The sequence below is a fragment of the Plodia interpunctella genome, chromosome 1 (genome assembly GCF_027563975.2).
Source record: "Plodia interpunctella isolate USDA-ARS_2022_Savannah chromosome 1, ilPloInte3.2, whole genome shotgun sequence".
NCBI lineage: Eukaryota > Metazoa > Arthropoda > Insecta > Lepidoptera > Pyralidae > Plodia > Plodia interpunctella.
This window is the reverse complement of record NC_071294.1, coordinates 11230282-11253437: the sequence shown is the minus strand read 5'-3', so window position 1 is coordinate 11253437 and position 23156 is coordinate 11230282. Positions and strand designations below refer to the sequence as shown.

Below are 23156 nucleotides of genomic sequence, written 5' to 3'. Positions count from 1 at the left end.
GGGCGTCTTAACCATTACACCACCACAGCTTCTATCTATGCAATATTTTACGTTGAATACATACTTGCTTTATTTTCCTCAAACTCCCACATAACACCCTCTTTATCACGCAACATATGTCTTTATATAGTACATAGGTATACTACAAAACGACATATGTTACAACATCAATTTACACCAATTCTCTCCGCTCCACCTTATTCACAGTACATTTTTTCATCGACAATTTTTTCCTACCGTTTTTTTTGTTTTTAACGCTCCGTTTTTTCCGTTTCATAATTAAAGTTCGGTTCTTGCCATTGGCTAACGCTGGGTATACCATGAAGCCCAATAGAAATGGCGTTAATAATCGTATAAAGAACCCTCTTGACGTTATAAAAGTTGCATTTTTTTGGACAAAAACCGTGTACAGCCTCAAATAACCAGGCATTGTGTATAGGGAATCTATTAAAATGTACTATAGACCAAATTTTGACAGAATGACTATTTTGTTCGTATATAGCTATTCGTCCAAAGCGTTCTTTTATTTGTGTAACAGATATAGTATCAATTACTCATGCATTTTTTGCTGTTTGATGCGTTGTTTTGTTGTGGCCACGTCTTGGATTCCAATAGGATTTCGGCAGGACGTTCAACTTTGCATCTCTGTTTTGATTTTATCTCATTATTTTTTTACTTAATATTGTCTATGATTTACATTGATTTTGATTGCTGTCTTGTTACATTCACACGTTATTCTTACCAGGATCAAGGGACATTTGATTTGACTGTCACCGCGATTAAATATAATTTGAACAAGTTTACCGAAATTCTATAATATTTTACAGTGTTTTTGTCGACTCAGACTGCCATTTATTCCACTGTGCAGTAATTAAATGACCTAAACAGTCCACCTTTGACGCAGCGTACCCTCCTTGACAATAAATAAACAACAACTGTATTTCAGCGCATCTCGCCCCTACAATAAGGTAACAACAGTATTTTTGTAGCCCACCATTGGGGGCCTGCGACGTCAAGATAAGCTTGGTACAGTCAACAACACATTCATCTATACAAATTCATTGAAAATTCGTCGCTATTACCAACGAATAGAGATCTATGCAGTAACCTGCATAGATAGACATGACGTTGATTGCATGCGATGTTGCGTGGTGTTGTTTTGAACGCTTTAGGTTCTTTGTCATATTTTAAATGATGAAAAATAGACACAAATATGTTAATAATATCTTCTACTTTGAACTATACTTCAGGGAAAATATGAATACGTGTATGCGTTTCAAAGGAAACCGTTTACAGTCGAGAATTTACGTACATTTTAATCTTTATTACACCAAAATGAACAATTTTGCTTGTAGTTTTTGTATTTGTATAACGATTCCTTGCTCGACGTTTGCGTTTACTCAAGAGATGAGATATAATTATATCATTTCCATTGACCTGGTCTCTTCTTACATAATTTTCAGTCAATTTTCTATCCACTATAAAAAATAGATCTCTCTTATTGTTTCTATGCTTCCCTCTATTATATAAAAAAATTATAAACATTTGAATGCATATATAAATAATTACATTTTGTTTCTAATTAGATTCTATGCTTCTAGCAAGTTTTATTCGTATGTGAACTGTTCTATTTAATTTCAAATCTACATAATATTATGGAATTGCTCAACTCCTGCAGAAATAAATACTAGTATGTAAAATTTTGTGTATGAGCAAATTTTGTAAGCTTTTAATATCCCGTTATTTCTCGTCCGCCTGAGATTTTCAGGATGTCCTGTCTTAGTGGTCCCCTGTACTCCCCAAGAAATCTACATACAATTTTTCAACTATCATTAAGTTAATTCAGCGACGAAACTGTTTTATATACATTGATGATTGGTTGATTGGATGCTAGAATCATCATGGTTTTATTTCAGGCATTTTTTTATTTTAATACCATGTTCTAACCCCTATGGCGCGGTAATAGAGTTTGCCATGGCAAATTTGGGTAGATTGATGTGTTGTTGACTGTACCTAACTACATCAGAAACATAACAAACGTTTATTTTAATAACAAGTTTTTGTCTTATCCTATACGTCTCACTCTTATAGACTATATTACTCAAGAAATATACAATAATAAATAAATATATTAGGACAAATCACACAGATTGAGCTAGCCCCAAAGTAAGTTCGAGTACGATACTATATTTTATAACAAATACATATATAGATAAACATCCAAGACCCGGGCCAATCAGAAAAACATCATTTTCCATCATGACCCGACCGGGGATCGAACCCGGTACCTCTCGGTTCAGTGGCAAGAACTTCACCACTGCGCCACCGAAATCGTCGAATAATAGACCATATTTCTTCCATCTCTAAAATTTATATCACACGTTATGCAACTGCCCCGTAGGGGAGCTTACAATGGAGTTAGAATACAATCTGATACAGGAGGTGCGGAGAAGCATACGAGTACATACTCGTACATACGTGACCTCTTTGCTCACAAGAATGAAAATATTTTATTTCACGTTTCTATATTAAAAATTGTTTTTATCTCTACTAACAGTCTCGTTTATATTTCCGCCATTCTTAGTATGTCTATCTATAGGTCTTTATATGGTTAGAAGAAATATATCTTTATAATTAAGTATCTTTAAATGCTCAACTACCCGCGACGAAACTTTATAAACTTTTTTTTTTTGTTTCAGTGTGTCATAAACGGCTCTTCATCATAATATGTATCAAACACGTATATCACACGTACTCCTACACGATCTTTGTTTTCCTCAAGAATGTTCGCATTACCTAGTTTTAAATAAATAGGTTCTTTTAAATGACTTATTATTATGTAAGCATTACAAGGTTTTAAAAAGTCACTCTTTGTTCATAAGCGAACTTAGTAATAGAATCAGCACCAGTGACTCTAAGTTCACCGTACCAAATTTCGAATTAACCACACTGAAAAATTCACATGACTACATTAAAACGTTCCACTAAACACTCAAAACAGTCATCAAGATGAAACATTATTGTCGCAAACAATCAGAGAAACGACAAACAAAAAAATCGTATGTAACACACACGTTAGACACAATACAGCCGGCAACAATGGAATTTCCTCTCTGTGCGTTGTATTATAGCACACATTGTGCTCAGAATCGGACGAAAATGCTCTTCATTACTCTGAAAGCTTGTGTGCTGTGTCACAATAGAGAAGGGGGGTGGGTCGGGGGCTCACAAAGACGCAGAAGGAACGAACCCCACCACCCTTTAAGTCCGTAAAATTGAAATGCTAAGAAACATTATTTGGGTCATGATATAAATGCTAATAGATTTTTTCGGGCGTTTTAATATTGTTAAAGGTTCGTTTTGTGAACGAGTAAATGAATTTTAGTTGATACATGAAGATCACTTTAGATTGTGCTCTGCTGCGCTTTATGACAAAAGTTAAATTTAGTTTTACAAGTCTTTAAGCCACATTTGAAAATACTTATTTTTGGATTCCTGTAACATATTAATCCCTTACGGGGTGCTGTATATTGGCTTTATTGGTGAAATTAAGACTAAGTAATGAAAGGTTGCTATGCTAGTCTTATAACCTAGTAGAAAAATCTCCACTTCTTTTAAATTGCCTTTTACAATCTTCGCATGAGGGGAAGCTTCTGGGATATTCGGGATTTCGATTTATTTGCAATATGTATCATATTTTGTTGTTATGTCCACTCGAATAGGAATGTTTCTCTCTTATCAACATTTACGCATTGCGTAATAGGCATTCCAAAGTTCAATACCCACCTTGCTTCTTTTTAAACCATGTATTTAACATTTCACAAAGCTAGATACTTGCATTTCGATACAGATTCCGTACGCTGCATTTGACTGATAGGAACAGCAGAATAATACGTATAAAGCAACTTACACCCCAACGACAATATACCTCTGTTCAAAGACAATATCAGTCCAGTAGGTATAGCTGGCTATTGTTCCTCAACGCGAGCTAAACAAAGCTGTAGGAAATAATTATTGTAGAGTGGCAACACTGGCAAGAGTCGACACGTGTTGACGCTTCATTGTGCCGTTGCTTTTAATTAAATAAATGATACTTTTGCTTTGATTGTCTTTTATAATTGGGCTTGTGAATATCGAATACTATTTTCAATTGTATCCATGAAGGCAATAAGTAATAAATAAATACTATTAAAGAAAATACTTCTGTAAAATATTGTATTTTGGAGAATAATCTAGAAAACTATATTGAAGCTTACGCTGATGACCAAGGTTGATTTGGAAACGATACAAATATAGTTTGATTATACACGCTATAATATGATATTACAATAAAAATTAATAACGAGAATGTTAGCTTTAATCGGAATTCACTAAACTGTAATAAATAGACTAGAGAGTAAAAGCAAGAAATATGCACATTTACTAAATGCAAAACAACAGAATCTGCATCATAAGTAATTCAACAGAATTGCAACGTAACAAATCTAATGTCATTGTAGCATTTGCATCACAAGACGACATTGTCTTCGACGACAAAGAAAAATTACTTGACAGCCATCACAGAACTGATTGTGAAGCTGGCAATCCTATTGATGAGGCTTTGACAGACAGGCGTGTTTGACTATTTGATAGAAAGCGGTCAATATTTGCAAGGCTTTTGTCTTGTTTGCTTTGTGAGCGGGAGACATGTTTGTTTTAACCTTAGCGTTTTGTTTTGCGATGCAAATTGAGTTTAGTTTCTTTGTTATGTTATTGTGATTAGGTATCTATGGTTGGTGTCGGTCCTTCTTTGGGTTTAGTTTTTGTTATATTTAGTTCAATTTTACCAGTTTTATTGAAAACGTTAGTCCTGGTTACTAGCCAAAAATGGACATCCAAAGGTATCTTCACGTAGCATATTGGGGGACAATCGATTCTAATGAATCACCAATCATTTTCTTATTGAACTTGCGTATAGATTTACATATAGGGTCCATAAATTGGCATAAATTGAAAACGTACTAAACCATTTACTTCAGAATCAAACCTAAGGTTTTTTATCGTAATACTCGAACTTATAAGAATAATCAAACTTAAATTTGTTTTCCTGTTGACCATCGTAGTCACATTAATAAATGTACCTTTATTTTGCCATCATTGCCATGAGAGAATTTTCGTGAACGCGCGTGTCCTTGACAAAATCAACAAAAAGCGTACCGCATTAACTGTCGTAGAACAAGCAACATCTGTCGGGCTACTATGGCGAAACAAAACAGAAAAGTAATTTGCTCTAACCATTCCTCATTTCATAGACAATGGCATTGAATCGATACAATATAATCGAAGGCACGAACGACCTGTCTCCCGATTCAAAAGACCAACCCGTTGTCTTCACATTTATAGAAGCCTGTGTTGATACCGTGGAGGGGTGCCGTCCATTGAAAGCAGACAAGACAATCCCGATTCAGGCGCGCATAAAAGCGAAAACAATGTCTCCAACATAGAAAGGAACAATCCGGTTTGGAGGACCAGCGGTCTTCTCGCTCGCACGCGTGGCACCAGCAATAAACCAGAGGGGGACAACAACAACAATGGCGGAAAGCGCCGCCTAATGACGAATTTGCGCTTTTCATTCCGCAACAGAAGTTTTTCCCGGTTACTCATTATTCTGCCGATACTATGGGGACGGTATTCTCTCTTTTGTGAGATGGGATGATAAGAATCGTGTACTTAGCGACAATAATACATAGGACGGACGGACTGACTGACGGTTGAGGCTTTTAAATGAAATTTTCTTTGTAATTTCCTCAGTGTCGAGTTTTTGATGTTTAGAATTGTCTGTTCGAGGTGCAACTTAGACTGGTGTATTTATAGCAGGATTTTTTTTTGGTAAAAACCGTTTTATCAATTTAAATGAATGGAGTCTTCTATTTTTAATTTCGATTTATCCTTCTTCAATCCCCTACCTATCCACTTCCATCCTATTGTTAAAATTTTTATAGAAACTATTACCGCCCCTTACCATTATCTAAAATTATCATTAACCATAGAAAATTTCATGTTCTGATTAGTTTTCCTTTATTTCATCAGGCGCTGAATGGAAACTCCTCACCGAAGACGAGAAGAGGCCATTCATAGACGAGGCCAAGCGTCTCCGGGCTATGCACATGAAGGAACATCCGGATTACAAGTACCGACCTCGGAGGAAACCCAAGACTTTACGGAAAGAGGGCTACCCCTACTCAATACCGTACCCAAGCGTGCCAATGGATGCTTTGAGAGCCGGTGAGTACTACAAAAAGAATAATCTCTACCTATTTGAATTGAAGCGGTGGATATGAGTTTGTCTACCAATCTGAATCGGTAGTTTTCATAGACCACCACTTGGTTCCGTTGAAGGAAAATATTGTAAGGAAAATTTCATACTGGTGGACAGTTTAATTCACTAGTGTGTATGCGACTACCTGCCACTAGTCGGCGGTAAGTAGTCGTAAAAGTCACATCAGATGCCTTTAGGCGACGAAATCTGACACCAGTGTTAGTAATAACACACTCGATATGATGATGACTACCTATATTACAGAAATCTCACAGCTTTAAGTATAATATGAATAAGGTTCAGAGGCACTAGAAACTAGTACCTACGTGAAACGTTATGCCGGATGGAAACTATCGTGGACTTTGCATTGCGTCAAATAAAAGCTCTCATACAAAATACGCAATGTTTATGCTCTCGTCGAGTTCGGCGATAATGAGTAGTCGGGATAATATGCTAGGTATCCACAACAATTAGGATAGATTGTTTAAATTCTCTTTCTAATTCTTTTCATTTGTGTTGGAGCAATCAACACAGCTTCTCAATCAAAATACATTATTATGAAATTGCTTTCACGAAACTGTGGAGTTTTATGCGCCGACGCTACTCTGTCATTAGAGGTTGTAAACGGACACTAAACTTGCAACCCCAACACTATCAGGTTAATATGTGTTGTAAACTGACAAATGGTATTGCTATTCACATACAATGATACGAATTCTACCATCCTATGTGTGCTTTGATACATTTGATTATTTTATGAAGCAGTGATGACAAGCTCCAAAAGTAGTAACACGAAAATAAAAAAAATGGAAAATAGAAACAAAATATGTATATTAAGCAGCAACAAACAGAATAAAATATTTTCAATTGCTAGAGAAACCTTAAAAACATATAACATATGTCATTACCTTACTACAAATGGCAACACTAAATTATTACTAAAAGACATCAAATCGAAATTGACACATTTTAATAAGAATGACTACTGTATTATTATGATCGGAGATGAAGATTTTAAAAGTACTAAAAATTATTTTAATATCATATATTACATTCGAGATATGTTACAACAATTGACACATACCAACATCATTATTTGTCTTCCCACATACAAATATAGTCAAATAAATAATATGTTTAATTGGAGAGTTGAAAATTTTAATAACCTATTATATCTGGATGTACATAGTCATGGATATGCTTATATATTAGATTCAAATAAAAATATAGGTTACGATTATTCAACATTCCTGTTACGAACAGGAATTGTAACTAATAATGGAATGCGCATAATATTTAATGATATTAAAAATCTTATTAAAGATATAGATTACAATAATAATCAACTAGAAAATAATACTCCAGAAGAGGATTCTTCATTTTTTCGAGACTAAGGCTTTGTACATTTTACATCAAAACATTGCAGGGTTATTAAATAAATCTGATGAGCTTTGCATTATTTTACAAGAACTCATTGATAAGAAAATAGACGTAGACATCATTTGCATAACTGAACATTTCATGGAGACTGGATACGAGACCTTCCTAAACTTACATAATTATAATTTAGCTGCTTGTTACAGTAGAAATAATTCCAAACGAGGAGGAGCGTGTATTGTAGTGAAGAAAGAGCATAAGTGGAGAGAAATAAATGTTAAAAAATATTGTGTTCCTAGTACATTCGAGTGCTGTGCGGTTGAGTTAATTGATTATAAACTTAATATTCTTTGTGTATATAGGGTGCCAGATTATAAAAATATATATGATTTTTTCCAAAAGTTGGAACAAGTCTTAAACGGTATATCGAAATGTAGTCAAAAACAATTAATAATTGCTGGTGACTTTAATATTGATAATCTGAAAAATACTAAGGAAAAAAATGAATTTGAATGTATATTAAATAGTTATGATTTAAAATTAGCATTGAAACAAGTCACTAGACCAGTAAGCCAGACATGTATTGATAATTTTGCTCATAATTTCAAAAAGAATTGTATAACGGAAGTGTTAGATTTCGGTCTGTCAGATCACACAGCTCAGCTTATTAAATTGCCTATTATAAAAACTGTAAGATTTAAGTTTTGGCGTAGAACAGTGCGAGATTACAGTGTCGAAAATATTAATAAATTTATAGACTGCATAAAACGCTTAAGTTTTTCGGAAATATATAATACGGTGGACCCCAATATTGCGTATCACAGTTTTGCAGAAGTTTTTATATTATTTTATGATTTATGTTTTCCTAAAAAACGGATTATAGTCAATGTCTATAGAAAACAATCTTGGATTTCCAAAGGATTAAGAAATTGTAGTAAAAAGAAAAGAAGTCTTTTGTGGAAGTTTAGAACAAAGCCTACTCTTAATAATAAAATAAATTACAAAAGATACACGAAACAGTTTAAAAAAATTATTAAATTGACAAAATTAAGTCAAAATAATTATAAGATAATGACGTCCGAGAACAAATCAAAAACCACATGGCAAATTATAAATCAAGCTAGACTAAACATACCAAAAGAAACAATAAGTCGAATTAAAGTTGATAATCACTATATAACAAATCCAGAGGAAATAGCTAATTCATTTAATAATTATTTCATTGACAAAATCAAACCAGAAAAAAGAAGTCGAGCCAATACCATATCTGCTATTACCCATAGACAACATTCAATGTTTATGGCACCATGCTCACCAGAGGAAGTTTATAAAATTATAAAAGAACTTAAAAATACGGATAGTGTTGGGTATGATGGTGTTTCAACCAAAATACTCAAAGCTGTAAATGAACATATATGTCATCATGTTAGTCACTTAATAAACCTTAGTATAGAAGCTGGTGTTTTCCCTCAAGACTTAAAAACTACCATAATTAAACCTTTATTAAAAAAAAATAACAAAGAACTAATGCAATATTATCGACCTATAGCTTTAAATTCTATATTTTCAAAGGTTTATGAAAAACATTTTTCCAACCAATTAAACGTCTATTTTGAAGATAAAAAAATTTTGTGTAATGAACAAAAGGGGTTTCGTCGTAATAAAAATATAAATATGGCCATCTATGATTTTTTGAAAATTGTATTAACTGAAGTTAACATCAGAAAACCCATATGCTCTATATATTGTGATATGACACAAGCTTTTGACTATGTTCAACATGACATACTATTACACAAGTTAGAAGCGTACGGAATTAGGGGTAATGTGTTAAATTTAATAAAATCATATTTATCTAATCGTAAACAGTTAACAGAAATTTCAAAATTCAATCCTAAAACACAATCGGAACAACATTACTTATCAACTGAACGTTCTGTATTATATGGTGTTCCACAAGGTAGTGTGCTTGGGCCCCTTCTTTTCATAATATATATTAACGATCTTCCAAACACTACCAAACATAATATGACTTTATTTGCGGACGATAGCACGGTAACAATAAAATGTAATGATGTAAATATTTATCAATTAGATATTAATGCAACTTTAACATGCATAATTGAATGGCTTGATAATAATAATTTAAAGATAAATCTTGACAAAACCAATATAATGCATTTTAGTCAAAGACCGCTTGATACGGAAAATTATAAAATAGAATATCAAGGCCATGTGTTGAAAGAAGTTGATTCAACAAAATTTCTAGGGCTAACTATAGATTCTAAATTAAACTGGAAACCCCATATAGATGGTCTTAGTAAAAGACTTAGTAGTTCGGCGTTTGTACTATTTAAACTCTCAAATGAATTAAACATAAAAGCGCTTCTTACAGCTTATCATGGTTTAGTGGAATCAATACTTAGATATGGAATAATTTTTTGGGGCAATTCGACGGATAAGGATATAGCTTTTAAAATGCAAAAACGCTGTATTCGCGCAATGTTTAGACTCCAAAGCACTGATAGTTGTCAGCCGTTTTTTAAAGAACACAAAATTCTTACACTTCCGTCACTTTACATACTTGAGGTAGCAACATTTGTGAAAACCAATGCTCATTTATTCCCTCGTCTAGCTGATGTTGTATTGAGGAATCATCGAGATATCTATCGATTATGCATGCACCCATCAAAAACTGCTTTACTCGGTAATAGCATAGTATGTATGGCACCGAAAATTTACAACAAAATTCCAAATCAATATAAAAGCTTAAATTTAAATCTATTTAAAAAGCACCTCAAGTCTTTATTAACTGATAAATGTTATTATACTTTAAATGATTTCTTTAATGATAGACTCGGATAGAATTTAGGGCTAGTATAGTACATTATAGTTCATTATAGTTTGTTTTGGATTTGTAGTGGATAGCATGCTCCTTTTTATTTAATTATATTTGCATACCTATATTCGGTAAAACGTGTAGGTCTAATTCATTTTGACTATTTGTACTCATGTTTTTGGCAAATAAATGTTTTCTTTCTTTCTTTCTTTCTTTCAAGGTGGTTGTGTATTCTTCTTCATAGTCGTATTCCTCATGGCTGAGGGTCGTGTTCATTACGTGGTATTAATCACACACGACAACTTTTTTGGCATTATTAATGGAGTAGTTTGCCATTGCCTTCTCCATTTCACACACAAGTTAATAATCAACCAGTGTGCAGGTTTCCTCAAGATGTTTTCCTTAACAGGAAGCAGGTGGTGTTCGATGAATACTACTATACATAAGTCAGATTGATATACAAACTCGCGAGTTGGTATATACCTATCTGGCTTAATCAAAATCAAATCATTTATTCAGAAATTAGGCCTTCACAGGCAGTTTTTCACGTCTTAGTCTAAATTGAATGATGTTTACCAAAGCTACAAACTTCTGGCATTTCGGAACGACCACTGCTGAGAAGAAATGCCGAAAGAAACTCATTCAGTGTTGGTCCCTATTATGCCAGAAGGGCTTACCATTTTTTAAATATACATTTATGTATAATTTTTTATCAGTAATATAACAATGAAGTACACAATAAAGTACATGGTCAAAAGGTATACTGAAACATATATATATATAACCAAACAAAACAAAAAACTTTTAAGAAAAGATCTGACCAGTTCCCCCCGGCAGGTTAGGCTTAAGTTGTGTATATCTGTGAACAAAATGTCTGGTTATCGAATCTCTATCCTTATCGAAATTTCATAAATGATTTACGATTTACATAGCTAGAAATCATTCGAAACGACAGAAAAGGAACGCCGAAAAAATCTACGTTTGCGTGTATTCCTTTATTTCATACTCTCACGGCTGTGATGTCAGAAGCCTGGGATCTGTTTAAAATCCATTGGTATTTATGGAGTGGTTCTATATTATATCAGAAATTTACGAGTTTCACAGTCACTTTTCCATGTCAATTTTTATATTAAATAGTTATTTCTAACAAGCTACAAACTACTGGCATTTCGAAATGACCACTTGACTGCTGAGAGGAAATGCCGAAAGAAACTCATTTGAACAGTGTTGGTCCCTATCATGCCACATGAATCATACGCCTCATTGCATATGACTTCAAAATAATCAATGAAGCCCTAATTTTCATATGTCATTTAATGTTATATCAGAACAATTTACAACTGAACTGAACATTCGTTTATACAAAAATGTCTGAATAACAAAAGGTGGGCTGTACGAACGTTATCCAGCTATTCTGTCGATGTCATCGTATCCCAACTATTGGGATTACACAATTCGTAGACCCGTTTGAACGAATTAGTTGTTGCTATCCAGCGATGATAGTTTTAGTTTAATCGTTGTATAAACTGTGCTTGCCTATTACGTAATGTAATGCGCACCAAATAACTCTTTGTCTTTTGGCTACTGCGTTCAGCAAAGGTAAAACAATCATTTATTTATTTGTAATATACATTAGTTAGTGTTGGGTAGTTATATTATCACTATGTTTTACCTCAAATGGCGTACAAATTTTAGTTAATCCAAAAAATAAATAAAATTATAATTTAATGTCTAAGGGTAGGTAAATAGCTAAAACAGATTAAAAATAATATTTTTGCAGTATAGGAAGTAATTGAAAAGGTATCAGCAGATTACAACAGATTACAGACAGCTTTGCTAAAACAATTTATTAATCAAATCAATGTAATCTCATCTCAATAGTGGGAGACATTGGTTGATATTGATATGATGATAACTCGAAGGCGTGATTGTGGAACTTTATCGGAGACCTGCAATAGAATTACTCCATGTCCTCCCGTGGATGTTAATGATGCGACTGGACATAATGCTTTGGGAGCTAAGGCAATAAATTATCAAGGAGGGTTAACGTCAGACGTGATATGATTACGACGATAATAAAACAACCAGTCATAATATTGTGTTAATCTGAAAAGAACTTGCAATTTTAAGCTAAACAAAGGCAATCTAACTGAGCATAACGATAACAGCGACCAGTCCAAGGCAACGTTGAGCCCTGGAAGCGATTGATTTAGTAAATATTACTTATACAATTAGATAGACCGATCAAACGAGGCACAAGAGTCGCGCTTTGCGACAACATTGCGACAAAAACGCCCACAACACAAACACGATTTTTACTTAGTTTTATGGGATTCTTTCCGGCTAAAGTGGACTATACTTAAACGCCCAGATGCAATCCATTAAAAATAAGTCTGTAACGGGTCTGAAATGTCCACATTCGGCCGTTTTGCCTCAAGTCGTGACTAGTAAAGCAACGTGGATATAATTTTGGACTTTTTACGTGTGTACATTATAAAGTATTTGTATGAAAGTTAATAAACGATGTTACAGCAAATTATTGTCGATTTATTTGTACGAACAAATATTTTCTTTATTGGCAGTGATGTAACTATTACAGCTAAAGTTATATTGTGAGATAAGAAATGAAGCTTCGATTTCGTCGTTTTTGCATTTTGGGATAATCAAATTATCTTTAACGTCAATTTTGATATTATCTAGTTTCGCTTGCTTTTCTATATGGATATCTAAACTCATACTTAGTTCTATAAGATAACAACAAAATACCAATAAACTGCAATTTTGTATTATTATGACAATTAGTATGATTACTAAAGGTTGGTTTACTTGCAGTTTATAGATCCTATGTTTATATAGATATAATACCAACTTTATACTAAATACGGAATTTTATAACTTTCGCATTTTGAAATGCAAACAAGATATCTTTTAAAATATTGGAGACAATTTTTTCAAACTAATATTACAAGACGTACAAGATTTTCAAATTTTACCGTATTGTATCTCATTTTCGAAAACACAACATAAAGTAACATGATTGACATCACAGAAATATTATCATACCTTTATCAACCCAAATATGGCTGCATATACACACCCTCGTCGAGACGCCCGCCGCGACCTAACAAAAGACTCAAAAGATGAAAAGCGTTCGAAAATGGAACGAATAGTTTAAACCGCCTTGGCTGCCTTTGACAGTTGACAGTTTTAGCTGTCAAAATGTAAGTGACAATGGGGGTTAGTTAAGGGTGCGTCAAACTTCACTTGGGGTTATTGACACGCGATTACGATTATTGAAAGTTTTCGAAGGGCAGTGTTATTGAATTTTTAAAGGGGTTTTGTGGCGATTGGTGTTATGTTTATTAAAGGTCGCTTCCTAGTTACTTTTGTGGTTTTTCGGCTTAAAGGACTTTATGACACTTTTACTATTAAGTAATGAGTTTTAGACTTATGACATGTACCTGTTACTTATTTGTAAACCACTATATTCAAAATACTAACCTCTTAAACATTGATTGGGCTTGGAATAGTTATTCTTTTTTATCTCACTCTTTTTAGTAGTGACATTGAAAGAACGAGAGAGAATACGATTTTATTTTCATTAAAATGGATGATATGAAAAATCTACACAACTAGATTTTTATCATATTAAGTATATAATTATGAATGCGTTTCTTTTATTCAAAACAAAACACATGATAATGTTATATCTCACCATTAAAAAAGCATTTTTCTGTTGACACATTTGGGCGCCGTAATAGATGCTTGCCAAATTAATTCCAACCCTCACTTCCTAAATAGAGGGGTCCTCAAGATTTGAGATTAAATTATTAGACATTAAAATGTTTGACCCTGATTGCGGTCGCCGCGAGGCAAAACGTAGGCGGGGCCGGCACGTGTGCAGCGACCTTTAGATAAGGGTTGCGACACACTCGAACATGGCTTTTAAGTTAATTGCTGCTGAAATTAAAGTGGGGTGAATAATTAGAACTCAAAAAATAGTGTCGGGAGTTGAATTTATGGCTATGATCATTTAGGAAATTAGTTTTTTTAAGAAATGTGACAAATAAAAACAAATTCTCGGTTGATGCTTTTTATATGATGCAACTATGGGGGCAAATAGAAAGAATATTAATAAAATAGTTAAATGGACAAAAACAGAGGTAAATCAGATTAAGACCTACTTATATGTATATGTTCATAATACTAAAAATCGTTTATTTTTCCCACAAATATGAAAATATAAAAGCATTAATATAACACTATATGTTAGACAAATAGAGATATTAATGCCTGGAAATAGCCTGAATCACACGATTTACTTAACTTAGCTCATACTATTATCATATATAATCAAACAAAACAAGATTGGTAATGAGATTGAAGGGAGCAAAAAATATATCATTCATAAGTTTCGCATAAATATTAACGAAAACATCTTTTTATGTTTCTTACCTTGTTAGGGTTTTAAAAATAATGGAATCGCTTTTGGGAAATGCCACTTTGTACATAATTAGTTACATAATCATTATCTATTTATTTTTTCGATTATATATTGTGTGCAAGCGGTGTATGAATATATATATTGTTTGATCTCCAAAAGTGAATTAGTATTTGTTTTCTTTTACTATTTATACCTACTTCTAAAAGGATAAAGTCAAAGTTTTCAATTACATAAATTATTTAAATTTTAATTCGTGAAGATTTTTTTTTATGTATAAAATTAATGTGCCAAACAATTTACCCACGCCAATATATCGATTTTAAAAACAGTTGTAGTGATTTGAAGAGACCCTAAAAGCCCTTCATAGCTCAGTCGTCCTCCGTCACGTTGACGTCCGTCGACGGATCAACGCAGAACAACGTAGAAATTGTATGAAGTTTCGACGCACGAATTCAAATTCAAATTCAAAATTCTTTATTCAATTTAGGATGATATACATCACTTATTGACGTCAAAGAAATTACTTAAACTAAGTCTACTGCCGGCTTCCAAAGCGCAAGTGAAGAAGAAGCGGCGCAACAAACTTCACCGCGGCCTTTTCTCCAAGGACGTCAATTAACAAATAGGAAACAACAGCTAAACAACGAAGTGCGTCGACGCAACATAGCAAGACTAAGCAATGGGATCACGCTCTTAATCTACTTACTGCTAATCTCACGATAATATGCGAGAACGAAAAACAATTAGTTAAAAAGAAATAAAAGTCAACAGAATAACATTTATATGCAAAATGTCTTAAAAGCTAAGGATAGCTACGCACGGCCGACACGTGGCACTGTTAAGGCGGGGACACACTGGCAAACATTAGGGTCGGCGCACACTCAGCCGCACGCGCCAGTGACGCCCTCTAGATGTAACTAGGGACAATTTGACCAAAATTGATGGTCTTGGATTTTAGCCAAATAATTTGACCTTGTTTTTGATAGCCTGGTGTGGACAGTGCAATTGTTATAAGGGCGTTAATCATAGTTTGTTTGAAACGAAATTTCTTACTTCCTTTCTATGTTAATATAATTTAAATCATTTTTTTGTTATGATAACACCACCGAATTTAAAAGTTTGCATAAGTTTAGTTGGCATTATGTTTAGTAGTTAATTACTAAAATGTCTTTTTATTTGATGGTTTACACCCAAGCGCAGACTGATCGTAAACTTTCTTAACCGGGCAATGTAAACTCGAGAAATATTCATTTGCGCCCATCACTAAAGCCCCCAAAAACTATCAAATATTTCAACATACAATAAAATTTACGCAACAAGACAGGGAGAGTGTTAATTAACAAAATTTACACAATTCAGGACAAACAGACGCCTTGTTATATGGAATAACACATGTGGAACACAGTCGGTATAAAACTGGTATTGTGTTATTTGCCAAAGCTTGTTGGGTAGTCTAGTGATGGAACAGCATTATGACTAGTTGTTCGCCGCCAACTTGACCTTGCGAATACAATAAATTTATCATTATAAATTTTTAAAAAACTACTAAACCGATTTTGTTGCCCCACAAATTTAAAAATTCTATTGACAAATCCTACATACCTTTTAAATTTCATCAAAATGGGACCAATGGGGCGAAAGTTATCGCGTTACAAATATACTAGTTGATTTGTAGACCACGCTCGCTTCGCTCGCTCGGTCAATGATCAGCCAGATGAGAGAGAGAGAGAGAGAGGAATAGTTATTGAAGTCCAATCTAAGCTCACTTTAAAATATGTAAACATAAAGCAAGTATTTTATTTTGCTAAACTGGTCTATTTGCCAAGACTAACCCCACAGCACATGATTTGTGACAGCTTTGCTTAGCTTTGTGAATATTTGTTTAATTACGTGTTTTTTTCCACAATTCCGTTTTTCTCTATTTGTTCTATTTATATTCAGTTTTTTTTTTCTTTTTGGACCTTCGTTAACCAAAATACTTGGAATATTTTGTCATTTCAATTTTATAATAGTCAAAAACGAAGGAACCTAATTTACATTATTTTCTTCACTGTTAGTGAAACAGATTGACACAAGTGTATTATAAATGTGGTATTGTGCCATTGTGCCTTGTTATTCTGTTTATACAAGCGACTGTCTTAAACAAGCAGGAGTTTAATTAATATTCGGTATGTTGTGGCTCGTAGTAGAGGCGATTCTAAAACAAAATCGTATCAAAATTGGGGTGTGACAATATTTCTGGCAATGTTACTTAATTCTAGTCTATGTTGAAATTATTCCTAAATGCGTAATGCTTTATGTATAATGCTAAAATTAGTTTTGAACGTCCGAAGAAAAAAAAAGAAAAATTTAAGCTATTTTGCGAAAGATCGATTCATTTCGGCAAACGCTTACATTAGTTAATTTTCATAAATTATATTTAGTTATAATTTTAATTTCTGAAAATATTGTAACAATTTCATACCACATAAATAAGAAAGAAAGTAATTAAATATTTGCAAAAAAAACATGAGTACAAATATACAAATTCACGAATTTGACGACCTCGGTGGTAAGGTTCTCGCCACTTTTTCCCGGGTTCGATCCCCGGTCGGGTCATGATGGAAAATGATCTTTTTCTGATTGTCCCGGGTCTTGGATGTTTATCTATATATGTATTTGTTATAAAATATAATGTCGTTGAGTTAGTATCCCATGACACGGCTAGCTCGATCTGTGTGATTTGTCCCAATATATTTATATTTATTTATTTATAAATTGATGTTAAAATGAATTACCGAATATATAGTGTGCAGATATAAATAATAAAATGAGGAGCATGCTATATGTAAATATTAAGTATATTTGATGTATGTTATGTATTTCTTGTTTCATTTAGGTAAGTATATAGGTATATCATATCAATATCACGTTAAATATTTGGCAATCCATACAACTGTAATCATAAATTACAATAGAGATATTCTTGAATGTAAAATACCAATGTGTTAACACAGAGCTTATGTGCGATCGTTGTGTGTGAATGATAAATTTTACACGCGTTTCATAATTAGGTTATTTTATATGAGTGTACATACGATATTGTAATGCTAATTTTATAGAACTAGTATTGTTCCACAGCCCGATTGCGTGTACTTGTTTAACGCATTGTTTTGTAAGTATATATTGAATTTTATTTATTTTTATTACGTATGTTTTCGGATCGATACAATCGAGAATTTTTCGATTCATTCTCATGATTTATATTTTATTAGTCCAGCAAGCAATTTCCTGGTATGATTCGAATCGATTTTAAGCCTTTTTTCCCCATATTCAGAGTTCCCTAACTCTCAATAATACTTAATTTAATTTTTCCTAATAGTTGCAATTGGAAGGGTCGAATCGACGAAGAAAGCTAAATTAATGCAAAAATGTTTTTCCTTATTTTAAATTAAATCGTCAAAAATAAGCTTATCCTTAACGTGTTATAATAACCATGAAATTTGGAGTCGTGCGAGAAATATAATTTATCAAATTTCTCGAATAATTAACGCCAGTTTATTTAAAATTCTTAAAATAATAAGTATAATAAAATGCGTATAATAACGTTTAAGGATCCATGCCAAACGGTCATGATTGATGATTAAATATATATTAGATGATGAAGCATTTATTTTTAAAACTACTTTGAGAGACGCAGGTATATTCAATTTTCCATTTTTTTTTTTAATTAGTGAGATAATATAAGTATGTACTAGTGCAACAAAACTGACCTGAATTTTCAATCTTTAAGTCACGATGTCATCTAAAAAAAAGAAGTTGCAGCTGGGATTGTAAAAAAAACATGCCAGAATGAGAAAAGTTTAAGAGAAAAGGAAAAACAAATCTTATAATTCATTTCGCAATAATTATATTTTCATATTCTAGGCCTTGCCGAATATAAAGTTTATTAATTTTTAAACTTGGTTTCGTTACTTTATACAAATAAAATATTTAAAATATATATTAATTACGAATAACAGAATCAATGTTGGGTCGTCACAAAAACATTATATAGCAAAAACGCCCTAATCCGCATTAGTTAATAAATCGCCTTATCACGATTACCATATTATGTATCCACTAGTTTGTTCCCAAACGGAAGTGTCCAATCGCGTGCGCCGGAACCTCCCCTCCCTGCGCTTCCGGTCACGTGACGCCATTTACATGACAGTCGCGCGTCGACCGTCAGAAAGAGCGGACGGTTTTGTTTACTATGGAAGGAAATGACAAGCTTTTTTGTTTGGGTCGTTAGCATTTCTGAAAGATTTTATTGTAATGGTTATTTATTATGTCTACTGATTTTTATTCTGCTTTATATATCCAACTTTTGCCAACTCAAATTGGAAAAAACATTCAATTATTTGTTAAAGTTTATACGATGCGAACATGCAGATATGGAAATGATTGGAAAACTCAGTACCGAATTTTACTTTTGTATCTGTTCTTTAACATAAAATCAATTATCAATCGTTGCGTTAACATTTAGAAAGTAAAATGGATAAAATGCACCATGCAGAACAAAAATCTAATAAGATTCTATTTCTTCCTAATATAGTTGTTATTGTACAATATTTTCCTCGAGCCCCCGTGTAAAATCTTCTAATGGTAGATTTTACACGGGGCCTTGCTCGGCTGCGTTCATTCCCATCCCTCCGTGTCGTGCGCTCCGTCGTTTTCCATAGGTGGCGTGCGTCGAATCTCTATACAAAATTACTGCGTTGCTCATCAACGGATGGCAAAATAATGGAGCACAACGGAGCAATGGGGCCGCGCTCTGATACTTTCTATATCATTCTAAAGCTCGCAACTCACTTGTCCGTTAAATGGGACTCAGAAACTATATCGAGCCGTGATTTGCAAGAACAGCGGTTAATCTATCATTTTATCCACGGTTTGTTAGGTCGGCTCGCACATATAGACAGATTCGGGGATCGGGTATGAAACAGCGAAAATTTTGCATGTCATTTGTAAGGTCCTGGCCGATTAGAACGCGAGCTATTTTTTCGTGGTTTTCACGCTGACTACCCAAAAAAGGAGTGTAATGTTTTTATTAATTTATAATGGGATATTCCTCATCATTCCAATAGCTCTTTATCCTAATAACAAGTCGTGTGAGATATCCATAGAATCTATGCTATATAAAATGGACTATATCATTCAGAATATTACAAAACACTGAATATTTTTTTCTTTTTTGAATTTATTTGCAGTTATCGAAGTAATTATTTGCAGTTTTTTTTTTGTCAAAAGTACTCGTAGATTGGTACTTAATTTTTAATTAAGTACCAATCTACGAATTATCATCGGTCATTAAATTCCTTAGTTTAAGCACAATCTTTAAACTACGATCATTAGGTAACTAACTACCTAACATACACAATCATATACATAACTCTATATAATGTATATGGCTATTATTATTTACTATAATGTATGTATGCAAAGTCGTTAGCGCCAACTATTTGTAAATTCAACTGTATATAACTCATTCAACTGTCGCGAAGTAGTTACGTGTTAAACAATAATTTACAAAAGGGCACCATACAGTGGAGTATTTTGGTGACCGGCTCTGGGCCAAAAAAGATCTGGAGGCCCAACTAATCCATACTAATATTATAAAAATAAAAGATTTCTATTTTTTTTTCTTCGTTCTTTTTAATAATGAATAAACTCAAAAACGAAAGGGCCGATTTTGATAAATTTTAGCGCAGAGATAAAACCTCCTCAGTAGTAATATAGGCTGCTTTTTATTATGGTTTTAACCGCGCGAAGCCGGAGCACGCCGCTGCGCTAGTACGAAATAATGAGTGGTTACTCACTCAATTAACCCTGATGCAATATATTTAGGTCAGGCTCAAACTAAGCTGTTTACAAATTATTTGAAACAATTAGTGCTTGCCGAAATTCGCTGGTATGGTTCAAAAACATTACCACCACTTAATTCGATTGCACCGGCGCACTATTTAGCCCTCCAATATCCTTCGAAATAAGATTAATTGATCGGGGTCTAATTGACACCCCTGAATTTGATTACCCCGGCCCCCGGTAGCTACGCCACTCCGACGTCTTAACCCTACAATAGGTCAGAAACCTCACAACTCAAAGGCTACTATTGTACCGAAATAAACTGACATCAAAAACTCAATTATAGCTAAAGGGTTCATTTGCCAAAGAAACCTCACAACACGGGTCACAGGTCCGTAGGTAATTTCTGTAACTTTTCAAGTTTAAAAGTGTGTTCTTTTCTCTCAATTTGAATAACGTTTTAATTTCCAACCAAGGTGACCTTTATTCGGTGTAGATATTTTGGTATAAAGCGATAGGTTTTAATTAATAGGTGCGTTCAAAATGTAATTAAAAATCCATGGATTTTTTCTTAAGCGTGAATTTTTAGGAAGCGGCGGTGGTGTAATGGTTAAGACGCCTGTGGATCAAAAGATGCCAGGTTCGAATCCTACTCGTGCCATATGAGTTCGTATATCCATCTGACTCATGTATTTCAGTTTTCATCGACCACCACTTGCTTCCGGTGAAGGAAAACATCTTGAGGAAACCTGCACACTGGTTTATTATTAACTTGTATATGAAATGGAGAAGGCAATGGAAAACCATTCCATTAATAATGCCAAGAAAGTTACGTGTGTTTCATTCCATGTAATGACCATGACCCTCAGTCATGAGGAATACGACTAATAATAAATAAATAAATATATTAGGACAAATCACACAGATTGAGCTAGCCTCAAAGTAACTTCGAGACTTGTGTTATGGGATACTAACTCAACGATACTATATTTTATAACATATACATATATAGATAAACATCCAAGACCCGGGTTAATCAAAAAAAGATCATTTTCCATCATGGCCCGACCGGGGATCGAACTCGGGACCTCTCGGTTCAGAGGCAAGCACTTTACCGCTGCGCCACCGAGGTCGTCATTATGAAGAGGTGGTTTTATGTGTTCAACACTTGGCACTTTTTCTCGTCAATCTTTATATTTATAGTTATTTCTCACAAGCTACAAACTACAGCTACAGCAAGCTACAGCTTTTGGTAGAACACGAAATCATGTTATGTTTAATTGTATGTTTTGTGACAGTTAATTAAAAATTGTGAGTCAGTTTTGTCTGGTCTCGCCTCTCTCATTTCCGCATGTTCCCAGTTGCATTCGGGGTTTTGACGTCGGGGTCGGTGTAAAATAAAACCTAATAAATTATTACAAAAAAAACTTTAAAAAAAAGCTTTTATTTAAATCCTCCAAAAAGAAGAAAAAAAATTTTTTACTATAAAGTTATAACTTCATTATTCACAATTTATATGATCAAAAAGCTTGTCGCGAGATTTACTTGTGTAAATAAACTATAGTGCCTATTTAATTGGGTAACACAAATAAAGGTGCTTACGCAAACTTCGCGAGAAGCTTTTACGATCACATAAATTGTGTATAATGAGGTTATAAGTTGATAGTTAAAATTTTAAAGGAAAATTTTATTTTCTTCTTTTTGGAGTATTTAAATAAAAGCTTTTAAAAATTGTCTATATTCGTTTGTGATTTTACAACCGGCCACCTGCCTGACATCAACCCTCCTTGAGAATGCTACTGTTGCCTATCAGCTGTTAAGGCTATGTGTTCCTTAGTCGCCTCATGCGACATCCCCGGGAGGATATGGAGTGGTCCTATTCTAGGGCGGGACCACACGCCTGATTATCTGTCCTCGACTACACATTCAAAATGACCCGTAATCCGCCTATTCCACGCGGCCTCCGCTCACCAACAGAAAATAGCATTTTCCACAAAATTTAATATTACAAAAGTGCTCAGAGGGAAATCCCGCATTCACGCAACCTTTCTGTCCGTTCTCTGCGATTATATATAATACTGTGTATTACGTCGAAAGGTTAATATGAATAGGCCCAGGGTAGGGGGTGGACTGTTGTGGATGGAGATAGATAGGTAAAACTTTTATTGACTATATATGGATATTATATAGTTAACATTGTATTTTTTTGTGTACTTTTTTATATCTCGTCAGATAGATGGTTATTAATTTTATGATCATTTCCTAACACACAAGTAAAAAAAATATGTGATTCATACTTAAATTGTTTTTTTTTAATTCGATCGCTCATAAAAATACTCAATCAGATATAGATTTGCGATCATTTACACAGC

The 23156-nt window shown here is 33.6% G+C and overlaps 1 protein-coding gene across 1 annotated transcript in view; it reads left to right on the top strand.

Moving 5' to 3' along the window:
* The window catches only part of Sox21b, a 52112-nt gene that overhangs the window by 17218 nt on the left and 11738 nt on the right, over positions 1-23156 (top strand). The window contains exon 3 of the mRNA XM_053748684.2: positions 6070-6264. Coding sequence (XP_053604659.1) covers positions 6070-6264 — 195 coding nt within the window. The remainder of the gene's footprint in view (positions 1-6069; positions 6265-23156) is intronic.